The sequence below is a fragment of the Panthera onca genome, chromosome A1 (assembly GCF_046562875.1).
Source record: "Panthera onca isolate mPanOnc1 chromosome A1, mPanOnc1 haplotype 2, whole genome shotgun sequence".
Taxonomy (NCBI): Eukaryota; Metazoa; Chordata; class Mammalia; order Carnivora; family Felidae; genus Panthera; species Panthera onca.
In genome coordinates, this window is record NC_138339.1 from 132393459 (window position 1) to 132416731 (window position 23273).

General features: G+C 36.2%; 1 protein-coding gene across 1 annotated transcript in view; it reads right to left on the reverse strand.

Annotated features, from left to right (window-relative positions):
• Positions 1-23273, reverse strand: part of ADAMTS19 (ADAM metallopeptidase with thrombospondin type 1 motif 19) — a 236214-nt gene that overhangs the window by 146254 nt on the left and 66687 nt on the right. The window contains exon 7 of the mRNA XM_060636222.3: positions 17090-17133. Within this exon, the coding sequence (XP_060492205.1) occupies positions 17090-17133 (44 nt within the window). The remainder of the gene's footprint in view (positions 1-17089; positions 17134-23273) is intronic.

Sequence of the window (23273 nt, forward strand, 5' to 3'; positions counted from 1 at the left end):
ACTGTGAGATCATGACCTGTGCAGAAACCAAGAGTCACACACTTAACCAAATGAGCCACCCAGGCACCCCTATTTTATCTTATCTACACTGACAATCCTTTCTTTCAGTATTTTAAAAATAGCGTGCCATCCTACTGGCTTTCATGGTTTGTCATAACAAATCTGTTGTCATTAATAGCACTGGTCCCCTCAAAATAACAGATTTTTGGGATGTGTCATTTTTTTCTTCATCTTTAGTTTTTGCTGTTTGATTGTGATACGCTGTGCATCTTTTCAGGCATTTCTTGTTCAGAGTTTACTTGGCCTTTTGATGATTCATATCTTTTGCCAAATTTGCAAAGTCTTCAGTCATATTTCTTCTCTCTTTGTGTCTCCTTCTGGGACCCATGATGATGTCTTGTGATATTTTCCACAGATGCCTAAGACATTTTTTCCCAATCTTCTTTTCTCTCTGGTGTTCAGTTTGGATAATTTCTTCTGATATATCATTAAGTTCTCAGACTCTTTTCTCTGTCACCTTGGTTCTACAACTCTGTACATTCAGGGAAATTCTTATTTTGGTTATTCTTTCTAAAGTGTAATATTTCCATTTGGTTTTTCATTATACATTCTATTTATTTCCTGAGACTATCTTTTCATTCATTTAAAAAATGTGTGCCCTTACTTTTTGCAATATATTTACAATAGATTTGTCATAGAATTCCAAAATCCAAAATCTGCACCACCTCAGAGAAAGTATGTGATGAGTGTCTTTTCCCATGCAAATTGAGATTTCCCTATTTTTTTTACAGATGGTGTAATTTTGAGTTGTATCCTGGACATTTTTAACACTACATTGTAAGACTCTCAGTCTTATTTAAATCCTACAAAGAATGCTGATACTTAATCATAAAAGTTCCAAAATTCCAAAGCTCTGTAGGCTTTGGTTTCATTGTCAAATTTCTACTGTTGATTTTCAAAGCCTTTTCCAGCCCTGTGTGTTTGTCATCTAGTGACCAGGCTGTGAATTAGGTGGCTCAGTAGCTTAGTGGGCTCAGTTCTCAAATTTTATGGTCATATTCACATACGCAAAGCTGAGGTAGGCAGAGGAGTTGATAACCGAGTGTACGGGGTTACTTTCCCTACCTCTTCCCTCTCCAGCATCTCCTTTGTCCCTTCCCTGTTCCTGTGGTTCTCATTCCAGTAGTGCTTCCAGAAAGTCTGGGCTTTAGTTATCCCACTCTGTACTGCGTTTTTTGGGACTACGTCTGTGTCTAGGCTTGAGCAATAAAAGGGCTGCAACAAAATGCAATGGGGTTCACCCTTCCCTCTTAAAATAAAAGCTCTGTAGACCAGAGAGTAAGGTTCATCTCAGATTTTTATGACTCCTGTTGGTCTCCCCACTGCCACTGTCATAGGATTGCTTGGTAGATAAGTCAGGAAAGAATGTGGGCAATTATTTAAAAGGGGGGACTTCCCCCACTTTCTCAGAGCATTAGGAAACCTTCTTCATCCTTGATTCAAACCAAAGGGATTTCCTAGCTCTCTCTCTCTGTACATGTCTTAATGACTACTTCCAAGTTTGGGCTGTTCTGAGTCCAGGAGAGAGAGAAAAATAATAAACTCACTGCTGGTTTGTAGTACTTCAAATTCTTTCCTTCTTCTCAATCTGCACTCTACTAATTACTTTATTTTTTAAAAATTTTTTAATGTTTATTCATTTTTAAGAGAGAGAAAGAGAGAGAGGAGGGGGAGGGGCAGAAAGAAAGAGCGAGACACAGAATCTGAAGCAAGCTTCAGGCTCTGAGCTGTCAGCACAGAGCCCAATGTGAGGCTGAACCCGACGAACCACAAGATCATGACCTGAGCAGAAGTCAGATGCTTAACTGACTGAGCCAACCAGGCACCCCGCTACTATTTACTTTTTAAAATCTTCAAATAGTGTTCTATTCTCCCATGTTTTGTAGCTACATTCAATGAAAGAGAAGGGTGGAGTGTGTTCACTCCAGCTTATCTTAAACTAGACAGAAGTTCCCTCTCTGGAAAAAAAAAACCAAAACAATAAGAACTACTGTCTTGTAACTTATAGAAAATTACCTATGGGATTGTATTACTTCTACAGTGCAAATGAAGCATCTCAATGATCTCCATATTCTCTGGAGTCATTACCATTTCCAACCACATAAGAGCCAGAAATGGAAAGACTATGGCACATGCAAAGCAACTGATGTGCTGCATCATCAGATTGTTTAGGTATTAAAGACACAAATCACTGTACTATCTAGAAAAGCATGTTCTTCCATATGGGCTTACAAAGTTTCTGCATTTTTTGCCATCTAACAATTGGTAATATTCTTTATATCATAATAGAACTAACAATTGATAATATTCTATATATCATACTAGAACTGACCTACGAAAATTTTTCACTAAAATAATAGATTACATTGATATAATTACATACTAATAATTACACAAAAAGAAAAAAATGATTAATAAACTCAATTATCTTCAATACTCTTACTAGAGAAAATAAATGGCATAGAAAAACTCAAACTGACATTAAGACAGAATCTTCTGATCATGAGATTATTAAAATTTATGGTCCAAATTAAAAAAAAAATATATGGAAGGCTTCTGAATACTTCAGAGATGTGTGTCAATACATTTATGCTTGAAAGCTATGATGATATAGACATGGAGAGAAGGTGGTGCAGAGTAAAGGAAGACAAGGGGAAACTGTCTTTGAATCACGTAGACAAGAATAACAAAAGGTCAGCAAAGAGGAAAAGATTGAAAAGAATGTGAACATAGTACTTTTTATTCACCATTCTGTCTCTAGCACCTAGTATAAGCTTTTAGGCACAGAGAAAGTACTCCAAAATATTAGAAAAAAATTGGATAAATGAAAAAGAGCAAAGAGAGAGATAAAGAAGCCAAAAGAAGGTCACCTCAAATAAAAGAACCAATAAAAGCTGAGGAAGAAGGACAATAAAAAGGCACAGTTTCTATTATCTTCTAAACATGACTCCAGGAGTTTCAGATAACAGAATTTAAAACATGATGAAAATTATCAACCTTTTAATCTCTGATCTATCTGAAACACACCATCATGCTTGGCGGCCATCCGAATTGAAGGCTGAGAGAAATCGCATGAAACCACCTTCCAACATATGCAGCAAATGCTCCTATGATGACTCCTAGTAAGTTCAATCATTGTGGCAGGGGATTAAGTAATGCAATATATAAATTACAAAAATAATTATCACAGCTTAATATTTCTGAAATAAGTACTTTTAATGTATCGTGTACAATCCTGATTAATACGTAAAAGTACATCTCCAATATGTTCGTTAATAATAGAGTGACCATACAGTTAGTTTGCTTGGGGCATCACCTCATTTTATGCTTGTGTCCAAGCATAATGATTAATTATGCTTCCTTTACCTTTTCAAAGAGTCTTAGTATAAATTATACTTTATATACTTTATCAGTACACGAATGTCACAGGCCTTTTTGTTGCAAAGCTAGACCTGGCCCAATCTGACACCCTTGGGGTTTTTTTTGTGTGTATTTTTGTTTTTGTTTTTTTTTTTCTTTGCTGGTGCATTTTTCTATATTCTGGGCTGGTTCCACCTGATTTACCTCCTTTGATAGCCAGTTTTCCTCTGCCCTTTCCTTTCCACTCCACAGGCCAAGTGTTCAGATGCTTTCCAATTTAGTGTGGTATATGATCATCATTGATGCAACAAGAAAAAAGAAATATAAATGTGGAGAAATTGGGAAGATTGTAGGTTGTAATAAATTGTTGCAAAATTCTCTCAAAACCCTTTTTGTGTTGTTCTTTTTTTTTTTTAAGTTTATTTATTTTGAGAGAGACAGAGACAATGCAAGTGGGGAAGGGCAGAAAGGGAAGGAGAGAGAAAGAATCCCAAGCTGGCTCTGCACTGCCAGATGTGGTGCTGGAACTCCTGAAGCGCAAGATAATGACCTGAGCTGAAACCAAGAGTCAGATGCTGAACCATCTGAGCCACCCAGGCACCCCACTCTTAAAATCCTTTCACTGTTCTACTTTCTGGCCAGGTATGGTAAATGAAAATCTCTTTGAATGTCTTGGGGCGCCTTGGTGGCTCAGTCGGTTGAGGGTCCAATTTTGTGATCTCACGGTCTGTGGGTTCGAGCCCCACCTCAGGCTCTGTGCTGACAGTTCAGAGCCTGGAGCCTGCTTTGGATTCTGTGTCTCCCTCTCTCTGCCCCTTCCACACTTGCGCTCTGTCTCTCTCTCTCAAAAAAAAAACAAAAAAAAAAACAAAAAAAAAAAACAAAACCAGAAACAAACAAACCGTTTAAAAAAATCTCTTTGAATGTCTCCCTTCACTTTTGTTTCTTAACACACATTTTCTTTTTTCTTACTCTGCTTTCAGAGGGTCATGAACTATTCTTTCATCTGAGAGGGCTTCATTTTCTTCCAGTATATAAATCCACAATCAATATATAATCATATTCATCCTTTATTCTGACAGTGTTAGTTTTCTACTACTACATTACAAATTTTTATAAATGTAGTAGCTTCAAATGACACCCATTTACCATTGCAGTTTATAAGTCAGAAGTTTTGAATGGCTTAACTGGGTTCTGTACTTAGGGTCTCACAAGGCCAAAATCAAGGTGTCATCCAGGCTGTACTCATTTCTAATGTGTGGAAAAATACCAGCTTCCATGTTCTTTAGGTTGTTCTTTAGATACAATTCAGTTCCCTGCCTGTGCTTTAAAAGGGTAAACAGGGGAACCTGGGTAGCTCAGTTCATTGAGCATCAGACTCTTTCTTGGTTTCAGCTCAGGTCATGATCTCACAGTTGGTGGGTTCCAGCCCTGCGTTGGGCTCTGAGCTGACAGCACAGAGCCTGCTTGGGATTCTCCCTCTCTCTTTCTCTCTGCACCTGCCCTGCTCACTCACTGTCAAAATAAATAAATAAACATTAAAAAAAATAAAGGGTGAATGGAGTTAGATCTCCAAGTCTTAAGGTAAACTGAAGGATTGTACTTACATCTGTGAAATCCCTCCACAGCAGTACCTAGGTTAATGTTCAATTAACCAGGGGACAAGAATCCTAGGAGTGTCATCTTTAGGATTCTGTGTGCCACACAGAATCATATTTCACTTGCATTTCTGAGAAAATGCCCATTACACGCTGAGCAGCAATTTATAACATAACTCAAACCATGATCAATTCTGGGTATTTCAAACCTGAACCTAATTTACATGCAATTACACACATTTAAGGCAATGCATGTATCTAATATGTTTGATAATTTCTTTTGCAAAAGTAGAAGTCCCATTAGACTGAGTGGGCAAGAGTACCCACTATCATCCTTGAATCTATTAAGGGCTTGGAATGGGACTTTGAATATGGTGAATACCCACACAATATATTTGAATTCACGTGAAGACTTACATTACTATTTCACTTAGAAAGTAAGATTTAAGGGGTGCCTGGGTGGCTCAGTCGGTTAAGCATCTGACTTCTGCTCAGGTCATGATCTTGTGGTCTGGTCCATGAATTTGATCCCCGCGTTGGGCTCTGTGCTGACAGCTCAGAGCCTGGAGCCTGCTTTGGATTCTGTGTCTCCCTCTTTCTCTGCCCCTCCCCTGCTCCCCTCGTGGTCTCTCTCTCAAAAATAAACATTTAAAAAAATAATTAAAATGTAAGATTTAAACAGGAAAAAAGGTAACTTCATTCTTTGCCTAGTCCAAAGGAATGTACATTTCAAAATCCTGAATATGAAACCAGCATAATTTTTTGGTAGAAGAAATACAGTTCTAATCAAAAGGGTATTAAACTGGAGCGACTAATCTTAGTAATTTTTACCATCTCCAGTCTCTAAAATTCTCTGTGCTTTAGGTGCCATAATGCAAAAGAAAACGGACAACATCTATTTAATGAAAATTAAGCTACCTAAAAGAAACTGGCTTGACCTCTTCTTCTCACCCAATAAAAATGATTACTTCTGCTGAAATGTGGTTTGGAGAATGAACTGGTGTTTGGAAAGGGAAGTGTCTGGAGATTCTCACATGTACAGTGTCAACATAAAAGGGTTATTTAAGTATGTTTTAGTCTCTGAATATGTTTCTTCTTGGCAGTTGCTTTCTAGGTGGTCTGTATGCCTGTTTGACAATTTGCAAGCACATAAAATCAGAATTCTTCAGAAGTGTACAGGAGAATAAACCATCAGTCCAACCTGCTAAAAGATAGGACAAGAAAGTTTATTAACGATACAGAAGCACCTAAGTCGTAGCAACAGAAGACAGGGAGCGGCCAAGCTTACAGAACTGACAATCTGGTGGGGAAGGAGGCACACTCCCTCTCCTGAACAAGAGTTAGAAAAAGATTCATAGCTAAAAAACTCACATTGACCAACACGTACCTTTGCCAGTTCTATGTATTTACTAATTTTTTTTTTATATTTTAGACTCCTTAGGCAGTTTCATGAAACACAAACACATACACACTCACACACATTAGCAATGACTGACTTCTCATCAATGATTATCAATCATTCCCATGTTAAGGCAGAATTTCTCCAAGCGTATTCTGCAGAATCTTGGGCTTCTATAGTATCTTTTCTAAGATCTTTTCAAGAGGTGCACAAGGTCAAAAGTGCCAACATTTGCAATGATGGTGCAAAAGCAACGGTAGGTAAAATTGCCTAGCACAAAAAAAGGCAGCGGCACCAAACTTCACTGTCAGCCATTTTATTTTTCACTGATACTCCCAACGGGAAAAATGACAATTTCACTTTAAAATGGCCTAGATGAAGCAGTCAAATGTATTAATTTTATTAAACGGAACTCCTGAGTATACACATCTTTTAATATTTCATAACAAAAAGGAAGTAGGATAAAGGATTCCTAATGCTGACTAAATTATGATGTTGTCTCTAGGAACAGGGCTGTGAGATGGCTTGAATTATGAGCTGAACGGACTTTGTTTTTCACTGAACACCATTTTTGCTTGAAAGAATGTCTGACAAACCTTGGTTATTCAGACTTGGGAATTTGGCTGACATTTACCCAAAAATGAACAAAATGAAACTGTCACTCCAAGGAAATGAATAGATAGAGCCACACACACACAATGAATATATCACCTAATATGATACATTTAATAGCGTCTATATGTGAATTTACCTATTTACCTATAGGGAAATGACAAAAATTCAAGCTTTTAAGTGAAATTAGAATAACGGACTTTTTAAAAAAGTAGTCTTTATGCCCAGTTTGGGGCTCGAACTCATGACTCCCCTGATCAAGAGTTACATTCTCTACTGACTGAGCTAGCCGGATGCCCCCTACTATTGGAAAACTTTTATCTGCCAGTGTGAGCTTGGTAGCTTCCCAAAACTTAAAAACTTTCCTGATGAGACTGATGCAGATATTGACAAACACGATTTTTTCATGTATATTGCATGGTGAAATGTGCCAACACTCAGAAGATCTGCCTAAAGAATGAACTAATATTCTCCAGTTGACCAATGCTAAAAAGCCTAGTCCCCATCCATTTTCCAAGTACCTATCTTTGTGAGGGCAGATTTTCCGGAAACATTTCAACCAAAATAACAAATAGCAACACCTTATAGGCAGAAGCAGGTATAAGATCCTTGCTGACTTTGACAAGTCAGATATAAAGAGGCTGACAAAAATACAAAAGCCACGTCTTCTATTTTTTGTTTTGAATAATGTAGTGAAATTTTATAAAAAGTAGGTTCTTTATGCTAACGTTTGATGAGTTTATTGCTTAAAATGCTAACATTTGATGAGTTTATTGACTTAAAATATTTCAAGGAATTTCTCAGCTTTCGTTTCTAATATGGTGAGAATTGACAAATATGATTGACATTAAAAAGGCCCTTGGGACCTTCAATAATTCTCAAGAGTATAAATGGATGCTAAGACCAAAAAGTTTAAGAATAACTGGTTTATAGCATATATACAATTTAAGTATCTATAAAGAAGCTTCTAAAATTATTTTTTAGAAAACTTGTGGGAATCATCATAACTATTAACACCAATTCTCCAAATCTCTTAAACATTATAGCACATGTGAATGTTGAGAATATGAATTATGCGACCAAGTGAAGTTGTAGTGTGTGTAAAAATATATGCAACAATATTTTAAAACTCTTTCTGAAGTTCCATTTCTAGCAGCAATATATATATACTATATATGGTATAATATATATAGTATTGACTACTGTATATAGTCTATATATATATATAATAATATAGTATATATATATAATATACTATATAGTGTATACTATATATATACTATAGTATACACTATATAGTATATAATATACTATATAATATACTATAATATAATATATTATAATATATATAATTACTATATATATATAGTAATGAGAGTGATTTTGTTTTATTATTTTTTAATGTTTATTTCTGAGACAGAGGGAGACAGACCACAAGTGGGGGAGGGGCAGAGAGAGAGAGAGAAAGACACAGAACCTGAAGAGGCACCAGGCTCTGAGCTGTCAGCACAGAGCCCGATGCAGGGCTCGAACCCACGAACCGTGAAATCATGACCTGAGCCGAAGTCAGACACTTAACCGATTGAGCCACCCAGGTGCCCCAAGAGTGATTTTAAAAAGTCTGATATTACCAAGTATACTTTTTAAAATCAGAACAAAAATCTACCATTCTTTCTGGAAATCCTAATAAAATCATGTTGCGGCTTCTGGGTCCGATTTCTAGTTTATATATGATATTTGGTTAAATATCTGGGTATTTGCCAAACTCACATCTAAAGGTGTTCAGCTTAAGTCACAACACTGAGACAAAGAGGGACTACTCAAGGTAAGACCTTGGAACTGAAACCTCTTCATAAAGTTATCTGTATATAAAGTGAGAAGGAGGGGATACCACTTTCCTTTCCGTCAACACAGTGAAAAAGTTGGTTAGGAAAACAAGTGCCCCCTGGCAAAAGGCAGTGGCATAAAAACTTGTCTACTTTGACCCAGACTCTGTTTTTAAAAAAAGCCTTGCCTGAGAATATTCATAGTTGGCATATCTAAATTACAATACCTGCATGGTCTAAGGAATTGGAAATTAACTTAAATATGCCCAAGAAATTAACTTAAATACTTCTAAGGAATATGTGGAATAAAAATTATACCCTGAGAAAGGTTCCTCTTCTCCAGGCTACCCAGGATTCCCACAGATGAAAAATAAAAAAAAAAAATTAAGAAGTAACTCAAATACAAAATTATATAACCTATGAGTAACAAGGCATCATGAACAAGATTCAACAAAATTAGCAAATAGGTCTAGAACCACAAGAACTTCAGTAACAGAATTATTAGTTTAAGTCAATGTTCACAAGTACACTTTTAATGATTTAGACCTAAAAGAAGAGAATGAACACATGAAGAAGGCTCAATATATTATCAAAATGCCATAGCAGGCAGAGAAAAAAAAAAAAGAATGAATTCAAACAGGATGTTTAGAAATAAGGGGCGCCTGGGTGGCGCAGTCGGTTGAGCGTCCGACTTCAGCCAGGTCACGATCTCGCGGTCCGTGAGTTCGAGCCCCGCGTCAGGCTCTGGGCTGATGGCTCGGAGCCTGGAGCCTGTTTCCGTTTCTGTGTCTCCCTCTCTCTCTGCCCCTCCCCCGTTCATGCTCTGTCTCTCTCTGTCCCAAAAATAAAAAAAAAAAAAAAAAAAAAAAAAAAAACGTTGAAAGAAATAAAAAGAGGTATTGGAATAAAAAAAAAAAACATTGATATTTAACAGATGAAATTGTTAAAAAATACATGAAGAAAATAGAAAGTTGGTATAAACTGAGAAACACAGAAGAAAAAGTTATCTAGAACACAGCACAGAAGGACAAAGATGGATTTGAAGACAGAAGAGAGAGAGGGAAATCGGAACCAGAAGTTGCAACATGATTTTATTAGGATTTCCAGAAGGGATGGTAGATTTTTGTTCTGATTTTAAAAGGTACACTTGGTAATATCAGACTTTTTAAAATCACTCTCATTGGCAGAAATCTCCCTGTAATCTGAATGTACATCTCTCTTACTACTAATGACGTTGACATCCTTTCTTTCCTTCCTTCCTTCCTTCCTTCCTTCCTTCCTTCCTTCCTGCCTTCCTGCCTTCCTGCCTTCCTTCCTTCCTTCCTTCCTTCCTTCCTTCCTTCCTCCCTTCCTCCCTCCCTTGCAATTCACCCTTGATGTATTCATGTATTCTGTTCTAAAAATGGCTGTTAGAATCTTTGGTCCTTTTTGGCACATCTACAGCTTGTTTATTTCTTACTCACTGATTTAAAGATGTTGTTTTTATATTCTGGATTCTAATACTTTTTTGATTATGTGTGTTGCAAATACTATATATACATCACTCAATCCAAGATTCCCATTTCACTTGTGATTTGTCTTATAACCAATAATGTCTCACAGTTAAGAATTTATTGCATAGGGTTTTTTTCTCCCTCTTCAGTGGCACACTATATAATGGTATGTCTTAAAATCAATGACAATAAAGGCACCCTAAAATCCATGAAATGTGGTTATCTTTTGCCTCATAGAAACCTGTTTTTTTTTCCATTGTCATTATGATACATTTTGATATACAGTATTTTCAAATTCAAATATAGTTGAATTTATCAAGCATTTCCTTTATAATTAGCATTTGTGTGTCCTTTTAAAAAAATCTGTCCCTAACTCAAAAATATGAAATGAATTTTCTATACTTTCTCTTCTAATTTTTTATAAATTTAAACCATGTGATTCAATTCAACTCTTCTCAATGTGAATAAATGTCTTAACATCATGTGTCTCCTCTCCCAGTGTTCTGTTTTATTTATCAATTTCGCAAACGTGTGCCATGGCCTGGTCCTATTTATTATATACTATACTTAATATGTAATGGAACATACTCCCCTTCCATATTCTTTGTTCACTAGTGTCTTGGCAATTCTTAGGCCTATGCTCCTCTATAACATTTAGAATCAGCCTGTCGATTTTCCTCCAAAACTCCTTTTACAATTTTAATGGAAATACATTCTATCAATAGGTCAGTTTGAGGGAAATGGCATTGGTACCATCTTTAGTCTTTCATACCACGAGTACAGTTCATTTCTTCATTGAGTTGTGCCTTCATGATTGAATTACAAAATAGCTCAACAATTTTCTCCATATGTCCTATGTATTTTGTTATTAGACACATTCCAAAGAATTTTATTTTTTCCATATATTTAATAGAATTTTTGAATTAAATGTTTCACTGCCGATTGCTGCCTTATAAAACGTAATTCGTTACTGAATATGCCTTTGATATCTAACCACCTTACTCTCTTGTTAATTTTAATAACATAATTACACATTCCTTGTTTTTTTTTTTTAATGCAGACAATCATAACGTCCACTTCATTTCAAGGCCTAAAATTTCTAATGCATTGTTGAATAGAAACAGTGATAACAAAATCTTCTCCTTGTTTCTGATTTTAAAAGGAATGCTTCCAATGCTTCACTATTTTTGAAAAGATGTTTATGTATTTTGTATAAATATCTTTAACTGAGTTAATAAAGTTTCTACTTTGTTCTATTTTCCAACAGTTTTTATCATGAATGTGTTTTGAGTTGTAGGAAAGACATTTTCTTTATCCATTGTGATGATCATATGGTTTTTATCTTTAATTGTATTACATAGTTACATTTTAAGATTTTCTAATGTTAAACTACTGCTGCATTTCTGGAATAAATCTCAAATAAAATAACCCTACTTGGTTATTTAAAAATACATTGTGAGATAATATCTGCTAATATTTGGTTTAGAATTCATTTCCTTCCTAAGTGAGAAAAGCTTATTGTTTTTCTTTCTTACACTGTCTACTTTAGGATTTGGTAGGAAACTTATATGGTTTTAATTTACCTTTTTCTATTCTGTAAAATAGTATAATATTGGAATGGTCTGTTCTTTGTAATGTAGTAGAAATCATCTGTAAAATCCTCAAGGCTCAGTATTATCCTGGAAAGATTTTAAAGAACTGATTAGATTTCTTTCACTGTTCATAGATGATAGACTATTTTTTCATCTAGTCTGTCAGCTAGAAATGGTATCTATTCAGGTTTCTTAGTATAGCCCTAGTTTGTTGCTCTTTGTATATATTTATATATTCTGATGCAAATTTCTTCTTTTTATCTAATCCTAAAATCATTACCAGTTCTTAAAACAGTCTATAAAGATTTGAGAGCACCAAATTTCTGAATTCCTTCTCTATAAGTCATGAGAGGAGGTAATTAGTTATTAGAAAGTGTATTGTTTTTCTAGGGCTGCTGTAATAAATTACCACAAATTTAGTGGCTTAAAACACTCAAATTTATTATCTTACAATTCTCTATACTAGAAGTTTGGCCCAGAAGTCATCAGCTAACATCAAGGTATCACAAGGCTCTCTGTGCACCTTTGCGGAAGCTCCTGGGGAGAATCCATTTCTGTGTTTTTTCCAGATACGAGAAGCTGGTGATATTTCATTGCGGGCCCCATCCCTCCAGCTTCAAAAGCAGTAATGATGAGTTGAAACCTTCACATTACATCTCTCTGGGCCTATCTTCAGTAATAATCACATCTCCCCTTGACTCACCTCCTCTGCTTGCCTCTTCAGTCTTTAAGGACCCTTGCGATTACTTTGGGCATACCAAGACAGGCCAGGATAATCTCGTTCCTATTTTAAGTTCCTCTTATTTTAGTTGATGGGCAGCCTTAATTCCATCTGCAACCTTCATTTCCCTATGTAATGGAACCCAACATATTCCCAGGCTCCAGGGACTGGGACATGTATGTCTTTGGGGGCCATTATCCTGCCTGCCACAGAAAGTAACAACCTCACTAGCAATGCCAGAGGATAAAGAATTGCCACTCACATCCATAACTGTACATTATATCTCCCAACATTTAAGGATATCACAGACTTTGCCCAACCTCAGATTTAAAAAATTCTAAATTATACTGACAACACTTTGAATAGGTCTCAGGTTACAAACTGAATTTCAATTTCAGGAATGCTAAAAGGTGACACACATATGCTTGAGAGTTGATATTTTGTTGATCAAAACCTTTAATAGAATTTTTTTTCTTCCAGTTTCTATATACCTACCTACCAATCTACCACCATCTGCGTGACAAAAATCAACAGGAAAAAGTGACTGAAGGGATGGTAAAGCAACTTTTACTTTTTATCCTCTAAACAGCTTTTCAGATATAAGTTTAATAAATAGGTACAACTTATCAAATGAAGCATTTATTTATAAATATCCCACAACACAGATACAGCCCAACACATTTAAGATGTACACATCTTTTGCATCAGCAAATGAGCAAAACATCCTACTGTTTCAAAGTTAAAATGCTGATAAATAAATTCTTTCCAAGTCTATATTTTCCATTTTTAAATACATTCTAATTTATACAATTTTGTTCTATAACTTCATGCAAAGTTACTTTTCTCACTTTCAGTCTTCTAGTTGTACTGCCCTCTGTTATAGAAACACATCACATCACAGAAGAAAGCTGACTCATTATTCTAAGATCTGAGGCAGAGGCCAGGAGCACCACTTACTAACAGTGGTGCTGGACCAATTTGCAACCCCTCGGCAAGGGAATAAAAGGGTGTGAGAGAAACTAGTGCAGACTGAATGCCAATTAAAAACTAGCTGCCTATGGGGCGCCTGGGTGGCTCAGTTGGTTGAGTGTCCAGCTCTTGATTTCAGCTTAGATGATGGGATCCCAGGGTCATGGGGACTAAGCCCCCTGTCAGGCTCTTCAATGAGTGTGGAGCCTGCTTGAGATACTGTCTCTTTCTGCCTCTCTCTTTCTCTCTCCCTCTGCCCCTCTCCTCCCCTTGCACTCTCTCTCTCAAAAACAAAAAACAAGCTGTCTTTGCAAATGTGACAGTTTCACATTCTTTGAGGTCAACAATATAGCTTCCATTATAAAGGTGAGGAATCCAAACCTTCAATGTGTTAAATAATGTGCCCCCATCCCTGTAAGTAATAGAGAGCAGAGGTCTGGTTTAAATCTAGGTGTCTGCAAGGCACTTGGGTGGCGCAGTCAGCTAAGCATCTGACTTCCGCTCAGGTCATGATCCTGCAGTTCTTGAGTTTGAGCCCGCATCAGGCTCTGTGCTGACACCTCAGGGCCTGGAGTCTGCTTCGGATTCTGTGTCTCCCTCTCTCTCTGCCCATCCCTGCTCACACTCTGTCTCTCTCTCTCTCAAAAATAAACATTAAATAAAATTTAAATCTTCGTGTCTGATTTCAAAATCCATACTCTATTTTATTTCAGTGTTTCCTTCACCTGTGAAGTAATAATGATAATAAAACTAGAGAATTCAGATTTTGAAGAAATTAAACAAAATAACGTCCACTGAAGTGTTGCTCAACTTACAAGGTATAGTGTAAGTCTAACCATTGTTTTTAAAATACAGGTATTTCTCTTCATTTATAACTCAAGTTAATACTATAAATTCAAAGCTTTTAACTGCTGTCTCTTACTATACCTACTGGGAGATTAGGTGAAAATGTCATCTTCATGTGATCATTCAGGCCCGTATTATCCAAACTAATAGATACAAAATCCATTTCCTTTCTTCTTCCTCTCTTACAATATTTTCATTCCATAGTACCCAAAGTGAAATGGGCTGCCTTCACATCAGTAATAGATAGAAGAAGCAAGAAGGTATGATTCACTGATGTAACAAAAGCGCCCGACAAAAATATAGCCCATAATATTACATACGGAGATTTTTCAATGTGGGTCAATAAACATTTTATTGATAAGCCCTAATATCTTTTTTTGTTGTTACACTAGAGATAGAGAGCTGTTAAGACAACCTGCAAGCTAAAGATGCTTCTTTAACTCTGGGAACAATTCATAAAGGAATTTTAATGCACCCTCTTAATAACCATGGAAATCATTAATATTGCCCCATATTTTTCTTTCCTTATAAACGAGTATATGAGTATCAGGGAAAATCTATGTCTTATGCCATAAGCTACAGAAGTAAAAAGCTTAAATTGGCTTAAACAATAAAGAAACTTACTGGCTCACACATTTGGAAGCCCAGAGGTTAGACTGGGCCCTAGGTTGAACAATTCAGTGATTCAACAATGTTATCAAGGAGGCCCCAAGAATCTAAGTACTCAGGAATACACAGAGATCTCAGGAAGGGTATTGGACCTTCCACATCCTATGTATTTAGAACCAGTTTCTACCACGCTCTTAATGGACAGGTTGAATACAAAGGGGGACTGATTACACCACTTCCCTGATGAAGCATACACATTTCGTCCAAAGACATCAAGATACTTCCTTATTCAAATATGCTTTAAACCAGAAAATGAGTTTCATAGATAATATATATCATTAATATGCATGATATTTTCAACTAGCAGATTTACCAAGATGCGAAACAGTCATAATAAAAAAGAAATTGCTTTGGGGCACCTGGGTGGCTCAGTTGATTAAGAACTGGACTCTTGATTTGGGCTCAGGTCATGATCTCACGGTTCATGAGATTGAGCCCTGTGTCGGGTTTTGGGCTGACAGTGTGGAGCCTACTTGGGATTCTCTCTCTCTCTCTCTCTCTCTCTCTCTCTCTGTCCCTCTTTGTCCCCTCTCAAAATAAATAAATAAATATTCAAAAAAAAAAAACAAAAACAAGAAAGAAATTGCTTTGCCTCATGTTAGCATGGCTTCCTTAGTCTGTGTGCAAGTTATAAAGAGGCGGATAGCATGTATAATTATGGGAGATACTGCCCAGCTCTCAGGTGCTTGAATGAGGCCACAAGTTGATCTGCTACATTAAAGAAGGCTTAGGGGCAATATAGTTGTGCAAGTAGAGGTAAAAGTAATTATCTTGATACAGGCTTCGCTGTAATCAAAATCTTCTGTGGTTAGGTTGATTAAAACTATGCATCCAGATTCAATTTCTGGAGATTCAAACAAGAGGAGAAGAAAACTGCAGGAAGCAGGAAAATCGTCTCTAAATCATTCAGCTTTTCCTTAGGTGTCTAGCTCTTTTTTATGCTATGGCCTCTTCTATGCCAAACAATTTTTTGATTCCATCATTATCTGCCTAACACTATTACGACTATTTTCCACTTACTATCGCAGATTTAATCATACGAGGTTGATGAGAACTTATGATGAGTACTTAATGATGGAACTACTTAAACATTATTTTTTAAAATACATGATCCCCTTTATTCTTTTTTCCCTTTTTAAATTGTTCATCTTACAAAGAACATATAACATGTCAAAGATAGTTAAGTTAAATTATGTCCTACTCTACAGAAATAAAGCCCACATTGTATGTCAAAACCAGATTGGACTCTTAACCATACCTTACCAATAATGCCTTATTATATACAGCTACATGACTTAAAACTAATATATATAGCTATATATTTATATACAGTTTTACATAAGGATAAGTAAATTATGTAGATGCATTTATTCTCTCAAAATTAAGAACTGTGGTTTCATGGATTCTATTGGCTGTGTAGTTATGTTTTAGGAATTTTAGATGTCGAGGACAAAATATAAAAAATTTACTACTCTCGGTACAGAAAATCCTCATTAGTTGGGCAAATGAGATGGGGTTTCCCTGATACAGTCTGCAAAGAACTTCAAGCATTTATAACTCAAAAAAGATCCACTAGCCTGAAAAAGGTCAATCATATTGACATGAATATATTTTGCCTTGATATAGCAGTAATAATAGAATTTTACTGAATTCTATTCATGTATACATCTTTGTGAAAATAAGAAAAAAGAACTCATGTTATTCTTAAAGCATTGTTTAAAATGTTTCTGCAGTATACGGTGTATATATGTCTTTAAGCTGTTTCGTTAATAACTGAAGTGTTGACAAATGATTAAACACAAAGGTTGGAAATACATACCTGTGACATTCTAAACACACTCCATTAAAACCAACACTCTCAAACAATTTCCTATGCTAAGACAAATGATGTGTTAAAGGTCCCCAGAATGCCTCAAAAGTATAAAATTTTTTACATACACTTACCAACTGTATCACATGGTTCATCTTTGTGAACACAGAAATCTTTCCTAGAAAGGAAATAGAAAATGGAAGTAAAATCAGCTTTTCCACAATCGACAGATTATGTGACTCATTTTTAATAATTACATGAACAAATAAACACACATTTTTTCTCCAAGAATTTACTAGGACTAAGATTAACTAATTTTAATTCTAACAAAATATGAGAATTCTTAAATTTTAATGATGCATCTTTACCTCATATAATCCTGAAACATGCTATCCTATTTCATAAAAAATATCTCAAAAATAAAATTCTATCTTGTTTTGAATTTTACAGGATTTAACTTTTTTATTATAAAAATGTATATGTGATATTGGGACATGGCTGTCCCTCTCTCTCGCAAAAATAAATAAACATTAAAAAAATTTTTTAAGGCGTGAGGAAATTAATATTTTTACACAGGTAAGATCTAACCATGAGTAATATCCTATAATTTGCTATTTGACCACTGTATCTCAAAGAGCATTCCATAAATTATGAGCTTTAGATGCAAAGCATATGAAAGCACAATTTTATCTACCTTTTACTAGCTATGTGACCTTAGGCAATTTACTGAACCTTCTTGTGCCTCTGTCATCTCATCTAAAAAAGGGGGAGGTAATAATGATAGCTATCTACCATGTAGGTTTGTAGTACAGGATAGATGATTTAACACATAAAAACATTTATTTTTTTTAATGTTTATTTATTTGAGAGAGAGAGAGAGAGAGGGAGAGAGCGCATCAGCAGGAAAGGGGCAGACAGAGAGGGAGACAAAAAATCTGAAGCAGGCTCCAGGCTCTGAGGTCCAAGCTGCCAGCCCAGAGCCCAAGGCAGGGCTCAAACCCATGAACTTGAACTTAAGCCAGATGCTTAACCGACTGAACCACCCAGGCACCCCAACACATATAAGACATTTAAAAGTGAGTTCAGTGAATGGGTTGGATGAGTTAACACACAGAAAACCTTGAAAACAATGCCAATCACCTAGTAAGCTCTCAAAACTTAGTTGTTGACATCTTTGTTGTCTTTTGTTGTCCTTGGTATTTCTGTACTATAATTTAAGCAATCTACTGATGAATGTTTAGTTTCTATAGAATTTTTACTATTACAAACAATACAATAATTAGTCTTTGTGTGTATGGAAGGGAGAAATGTTTTTTTAATTCCTCTGTCATAGCCATCTGAATGCCATCTCTAAATGAAAAATGATTTATAAAAATTAAGTGCAACACTCCTATCAATTTCACTGACACCTACACTGAAACAATAATGGTTAGTTTTCAATTCACTTTTTGCTCAGCCCACCAGCAGCATCTGTAACTTAATATTTATGTGTAGTTTTGTAAATGTACCATGCATATTTAAAATGTAAAGAAATAAGGGGTGCCTGGCTGGCTCAGTCAGTCAAGGGTCCTACTCTTGATTTCAGCTCAGGTCATGATCTCACACCTCTTGAGTTTGAGCCCCACTACGGATTCTGAGCTAGCAATGTGGACCCTGCTCGGGATTCATTCATTCTTTCATTCTTTCATCCTTCCTTCCTTCCTTCCTTCCTTCCTTTCTTCCTTTCTTTTCTTTCCTTTCCTTTCCCTTCCTTCCTTTCTTCCTTTCTTCCTTCCTTCCTTCCTTCCTTCCTTCCTTCCTTCCTTCCTTTCTTCCTTCCTTCCTTCCTTCCTTCCTTTCCTTCCTTCCTTCCCTCCCTCCCTCCTGTCCTTTCCTTCCTTCCTTTCCTCCTTCCTTCCTTTCCTTCCTTCCTTCCCTTCCTTCCTTCTTTCCTTCCTTCCTTCCTTCCTTCCTTCCTTTCCTTCCTTCCTTTCCTTCCTTCCTTCCTTCCTTCCTTCCTTCCTTCCTTCCTTTCCTTTCTTTCCTTCCTTCCTTCCTTCCTTCCTTCCTTCCTTCCTTCCTTCCTTCTTTCCTTCCTTCTTTCCTTCCTTCCTTTCCTTCCTTCCTTCCTTCTTTCTTTCTTTCTTTCCTTTCCTTCCTTCCTTCCCTTTCCCTTCCTTCCTTCCTTCCTTTCTCTCTCTCTCTCTCTCTCTCTCTCTCTCTCTCTCTCTCCACCCGCCTCCTGCTATCTCTCTCTCTTAAAGTAAATAAATAAACATTAAAAAATAAAATGTAAAGAAATAAACAAAAAAAAGATTCTTAAATACAGAGAACTGGTGGTTTCAAGAGGGGAGGTGGGTGGGAGACGAAATAGGTGAAAGGGAGTAAGAGTACAAGTATCATGATGAGCACTGAGTAAGGTATAGGATTGCTAAATCACTAACTTGTACACCTGAAACTAATATAACAATGTGTGTTAACTATCCTGGAATCAAAACTTGAAAAAAATGTTTATTCTCAAATTGTTTGGAGACAAGCTATACATGCCCATTAGATCTAGCTAACAAATTCTGATACATAATGGCTTAAGAGGGGAGCCTGGGTGGCTCAATCACTTAAGCATCCAACTTCGGCACAGGTCATGATCTCGTGGTCCATGAGTTCGAGCTCTGTGTCCAGCTCTGTGCTCAGAGCTCAGAGCCTGGAGCCTGCTTCGGGTTCTGTGTCTCCCTCTCTTTCTGCCCCACCTCCACTTGCACTCAAAAATGAACATTAAAAAAATAGAATAAAATAAAATGGCTTAAGAAAATGAGAAATTCTGAATTTATTTTTAAATTTGTTCATGAAAAAGACATGTTAAAATTCCACTGTGGTTATAAATTTGTTTCCTTGTGATTCTAATTTTTGCCTTACAATGAAACTAAGTTATCTCTGAACTTTTATAACTTATTTTGATTTAGTTTTTACTATTGAATGGAATTGTAAATGGAATGGAATGGAATTGAATGGAAATCCTACTTATCCTAATATTTTCCCTGTTAAAGTCTATTTTGTCTGATATTAACAAAAATTAATATATTAGTAATACATTAATATTTGCCTGGTATATCTTTTTTCTTTACTTTCAGCTTTCATTTTCTCTAAGTCTCTTATAAACAGCATATGGTTAAAATTATAAAACCTGTTTATATAATCTATTTATTTATTTTTTAATATATTTTTTAACGTTTATTTATTTTTGAGACAGAGAGAGAGCATGAACAGGGGAGGGTCAGAGAAGGAGGGAGACACAGAATCTGAAACAGGCTCTAGGCTCTGAGCTGTCAGCACAGAGCCCAATGTGGGGCTTGAACCCACGGACTGCGAGATCATGACCTGAGCTGAAGTTGGACACTTAACCGACTGAGCCACCCAGGCGCCCCTATATAATCTCTTTATAAGTGAATTTAATACTTTAGTATGGATGTATTTGGATTTTTCTCTTATTTGTGAATTCTATGTCCCAAGTTATATCTCTTTTCTCTTGTTTTTCTTTCTTCCTATCTAGTTTTATTTTCCTATATCTTCTGTCTGCCATTGCTTGAAAAGTAACATTAGGTTACGTTCAATATATGGTTACTTTTACATTGTATTAGTTCCCTATTGCTGTTGTAACAAATTGCACAAATATAGTGATTTAACATAAATGTATTATTTTACAGTTTCAAAGTCCAAAGTCTAGAGTTCACTGGGCTAAAATAAAAGTAGAGGCAATACTGTGTTCCTTCTGGAATCCCTAGGTGAGATTATGTTTCCTTGCCTTTTCTAGCTTCTACAGACTGCCTGTATTTCTTGACTCACAATTCCCTTCTATCTTCAAATCTGGCAATAGCATCACTTCATCACTACCACCCTAACATCTCTTTCTCTGACTCTCTTGCCTCCCTCTTTCCCTATAACTTGTGATTGCCCTAGGCTCCCCTGGATAATCCAGGATAATCTCCCAATCTCAAAATCCTTAACATAATCACATCTGCAAAGTCCTGTTGCCATATAAGATAACATAGTCACACTGTCTGTGGATTAGAACACAGACATTATTCTATGTGCCACATTCAATTGAAATTTTTTTTTTAATTTTTTTTTACGTTTATTTATTTTTGAGACAGAGAGAGACAGAGCATGAACGGGGGAGGGTCACAGAGAGGGAGACACAGAATCTGAAACAGGCTCCAGGCGCAGAGCCCGACGCGGGGCTCGAACTCACAGACCGCGAGATCATGACCTGAGCTGAAGTTGGCCGCTTAACCGACTGAGCCACCCAGGCGCCCCTCAATTGAAATTTCTACAGTTAAAAATTATCTTCAGTGCCCTCCTGAAAAAAGGACATCATAATGCTTTTAATTCAACTGTTCCCTTCAATCTTTCATATTATTTTTATCTGATATTATAATTCTATCTCAATTTTTAAAATCACAAGTTAAATCGGCTACACCATTAATGCTTCTTTAGATTTGCCCCTGTATTTATCAATTTATTTTCTCAATAATATCTTGTATCATTACTTTCTAGAGAGCTTGTTATTCTGCAAGTACATTGTTCAGTATCTCCTTCAGTGAGGATCTATGAATAATAAACTGTTCCAGACTTTGTTTCCTGTGTATTTAGTTATAATGGAACAGTGTCTAAGTGCAGAATTTTAAGTTAACTTTACAGAATTCAGCACATGAAAAATATTATTTCATTTATTTCTAGTATTCATAAATACAGAATAGAAGTCGGCATGCATTTGGTTTCTGGTTAAATTTTATTGAGATATGATTGGCATATAACATGGTTTTTGGTTAATTTTAGGATTTCTTTATGTCTTTGTAGATGTGCAGTCTCACCTATATGTTTCTAGGTACTGATTTTGACTTTATTTATCTTCTTTGGTCCTTGGTGTTTTCCAATTTGAAGATCCTATGACACATAAAAATTCTTAGCATTATCTATGTAGGTATTCCTCTCACATTCTCTCTATTATGCTAGAATACCTTTAGGTCTTTAAATGTATTTTTGTTCTTTTCATTCTAATGTCTGTAACTCTCAAGAACTCTTTTGTAATTCCATCTGTTAACCACTCGAGGCAGCCTTCTGGAAACATCCCACAGATATATCATCCAATCCACTAGTACTCTCTTCAGCTGCATCTAATCTGCTCTTCAACTCAGATAGTGAGATTTTAAGTATAAGTACCTTTCTTTTATAGTTGTTTTATTTTCCTCAATTTTCAAATCAACTTTTTCCCCCTCAAACAATTTATTCTCACATTTTGATTTTTTTGGTGTTTTTAATCCTGTGAACAGGTTTTTTTTGTGTTTTTTTTTTTTTTTTTTTTTTTTTAATCCCAGCTTTTTAAATTAGTCTCTACTGGGACTCCTGGCTCTTATCATGAAAGATGCTGTCATTTTGTGTTGTTGTTGTTGTTATTTGTGTTTAATATTAATTCATTTTTGAGAGAGAGACAGACAGACAGAACATGAGCAGGGGAGGGGCAGAGACAGAGGGAGACACAGAATACAAAGCAGGCTCCAGGCTCTGAGCTGTCAGCACAGAGCCTGACACAGGGCTCAAACTCATGAACCATGAGATCATGACCTGAGCTGAAGTCGAACACTTAACCAACTGAGCCATCCAGGCACCCCATGTCATTTTGTGTTTTGAAATTCTATGGTGAACTAATTTAGTTGCACTCTATTTGCAGTAGCCTTGTGCGGTGTAAGTCAAGAAAGGGACCCTTCAGAGTAGTGTTGTGCATGTTTTCAACAAGGGTTTCAATGTGGAAATCATATTTGTGGTACCAAATCCCCAGAGGAGCTGGTTTTTTCCTAACTTGCGGTCATGGCTGAGCTGGAATGCTTCTTGTCGACAGCCTGCACTCTTTTGCTGAGGTTCTACCAGATCATACTTTAGTCAAAGGTGTAGTTATCTAAGGGTTCTGGCCTATATGCAACCATTTCAGCTCCACTGCCACACTCGCAAAGCCTCAAAGTATTCTCTTTGTCTGGGAGTTAAATCCAAGAACCGAGAGGTTTAGGTCCAAATAACTCCTCCCAGGGAAACGATCACTTTACCTCAGAAGCTCTCTTTTGTGTTTTGCTTTTGTGTGTGTGTGTGTGTGTGTGTGTGTGTGTGTGTTTATGTATTTGTTTTTGCCACAGCCTTTAATTTTTTGGCTCATCTGTATGTATAAAAGGATTTTTATTCTATTTTTTCTACAATTCCAAGATGTCTATAATGGGAACATCTCATGATTATCTAGCCAGATTATCACATAATTAAAGGAATGGAATATAATTTGTGACCTAACATATAGAA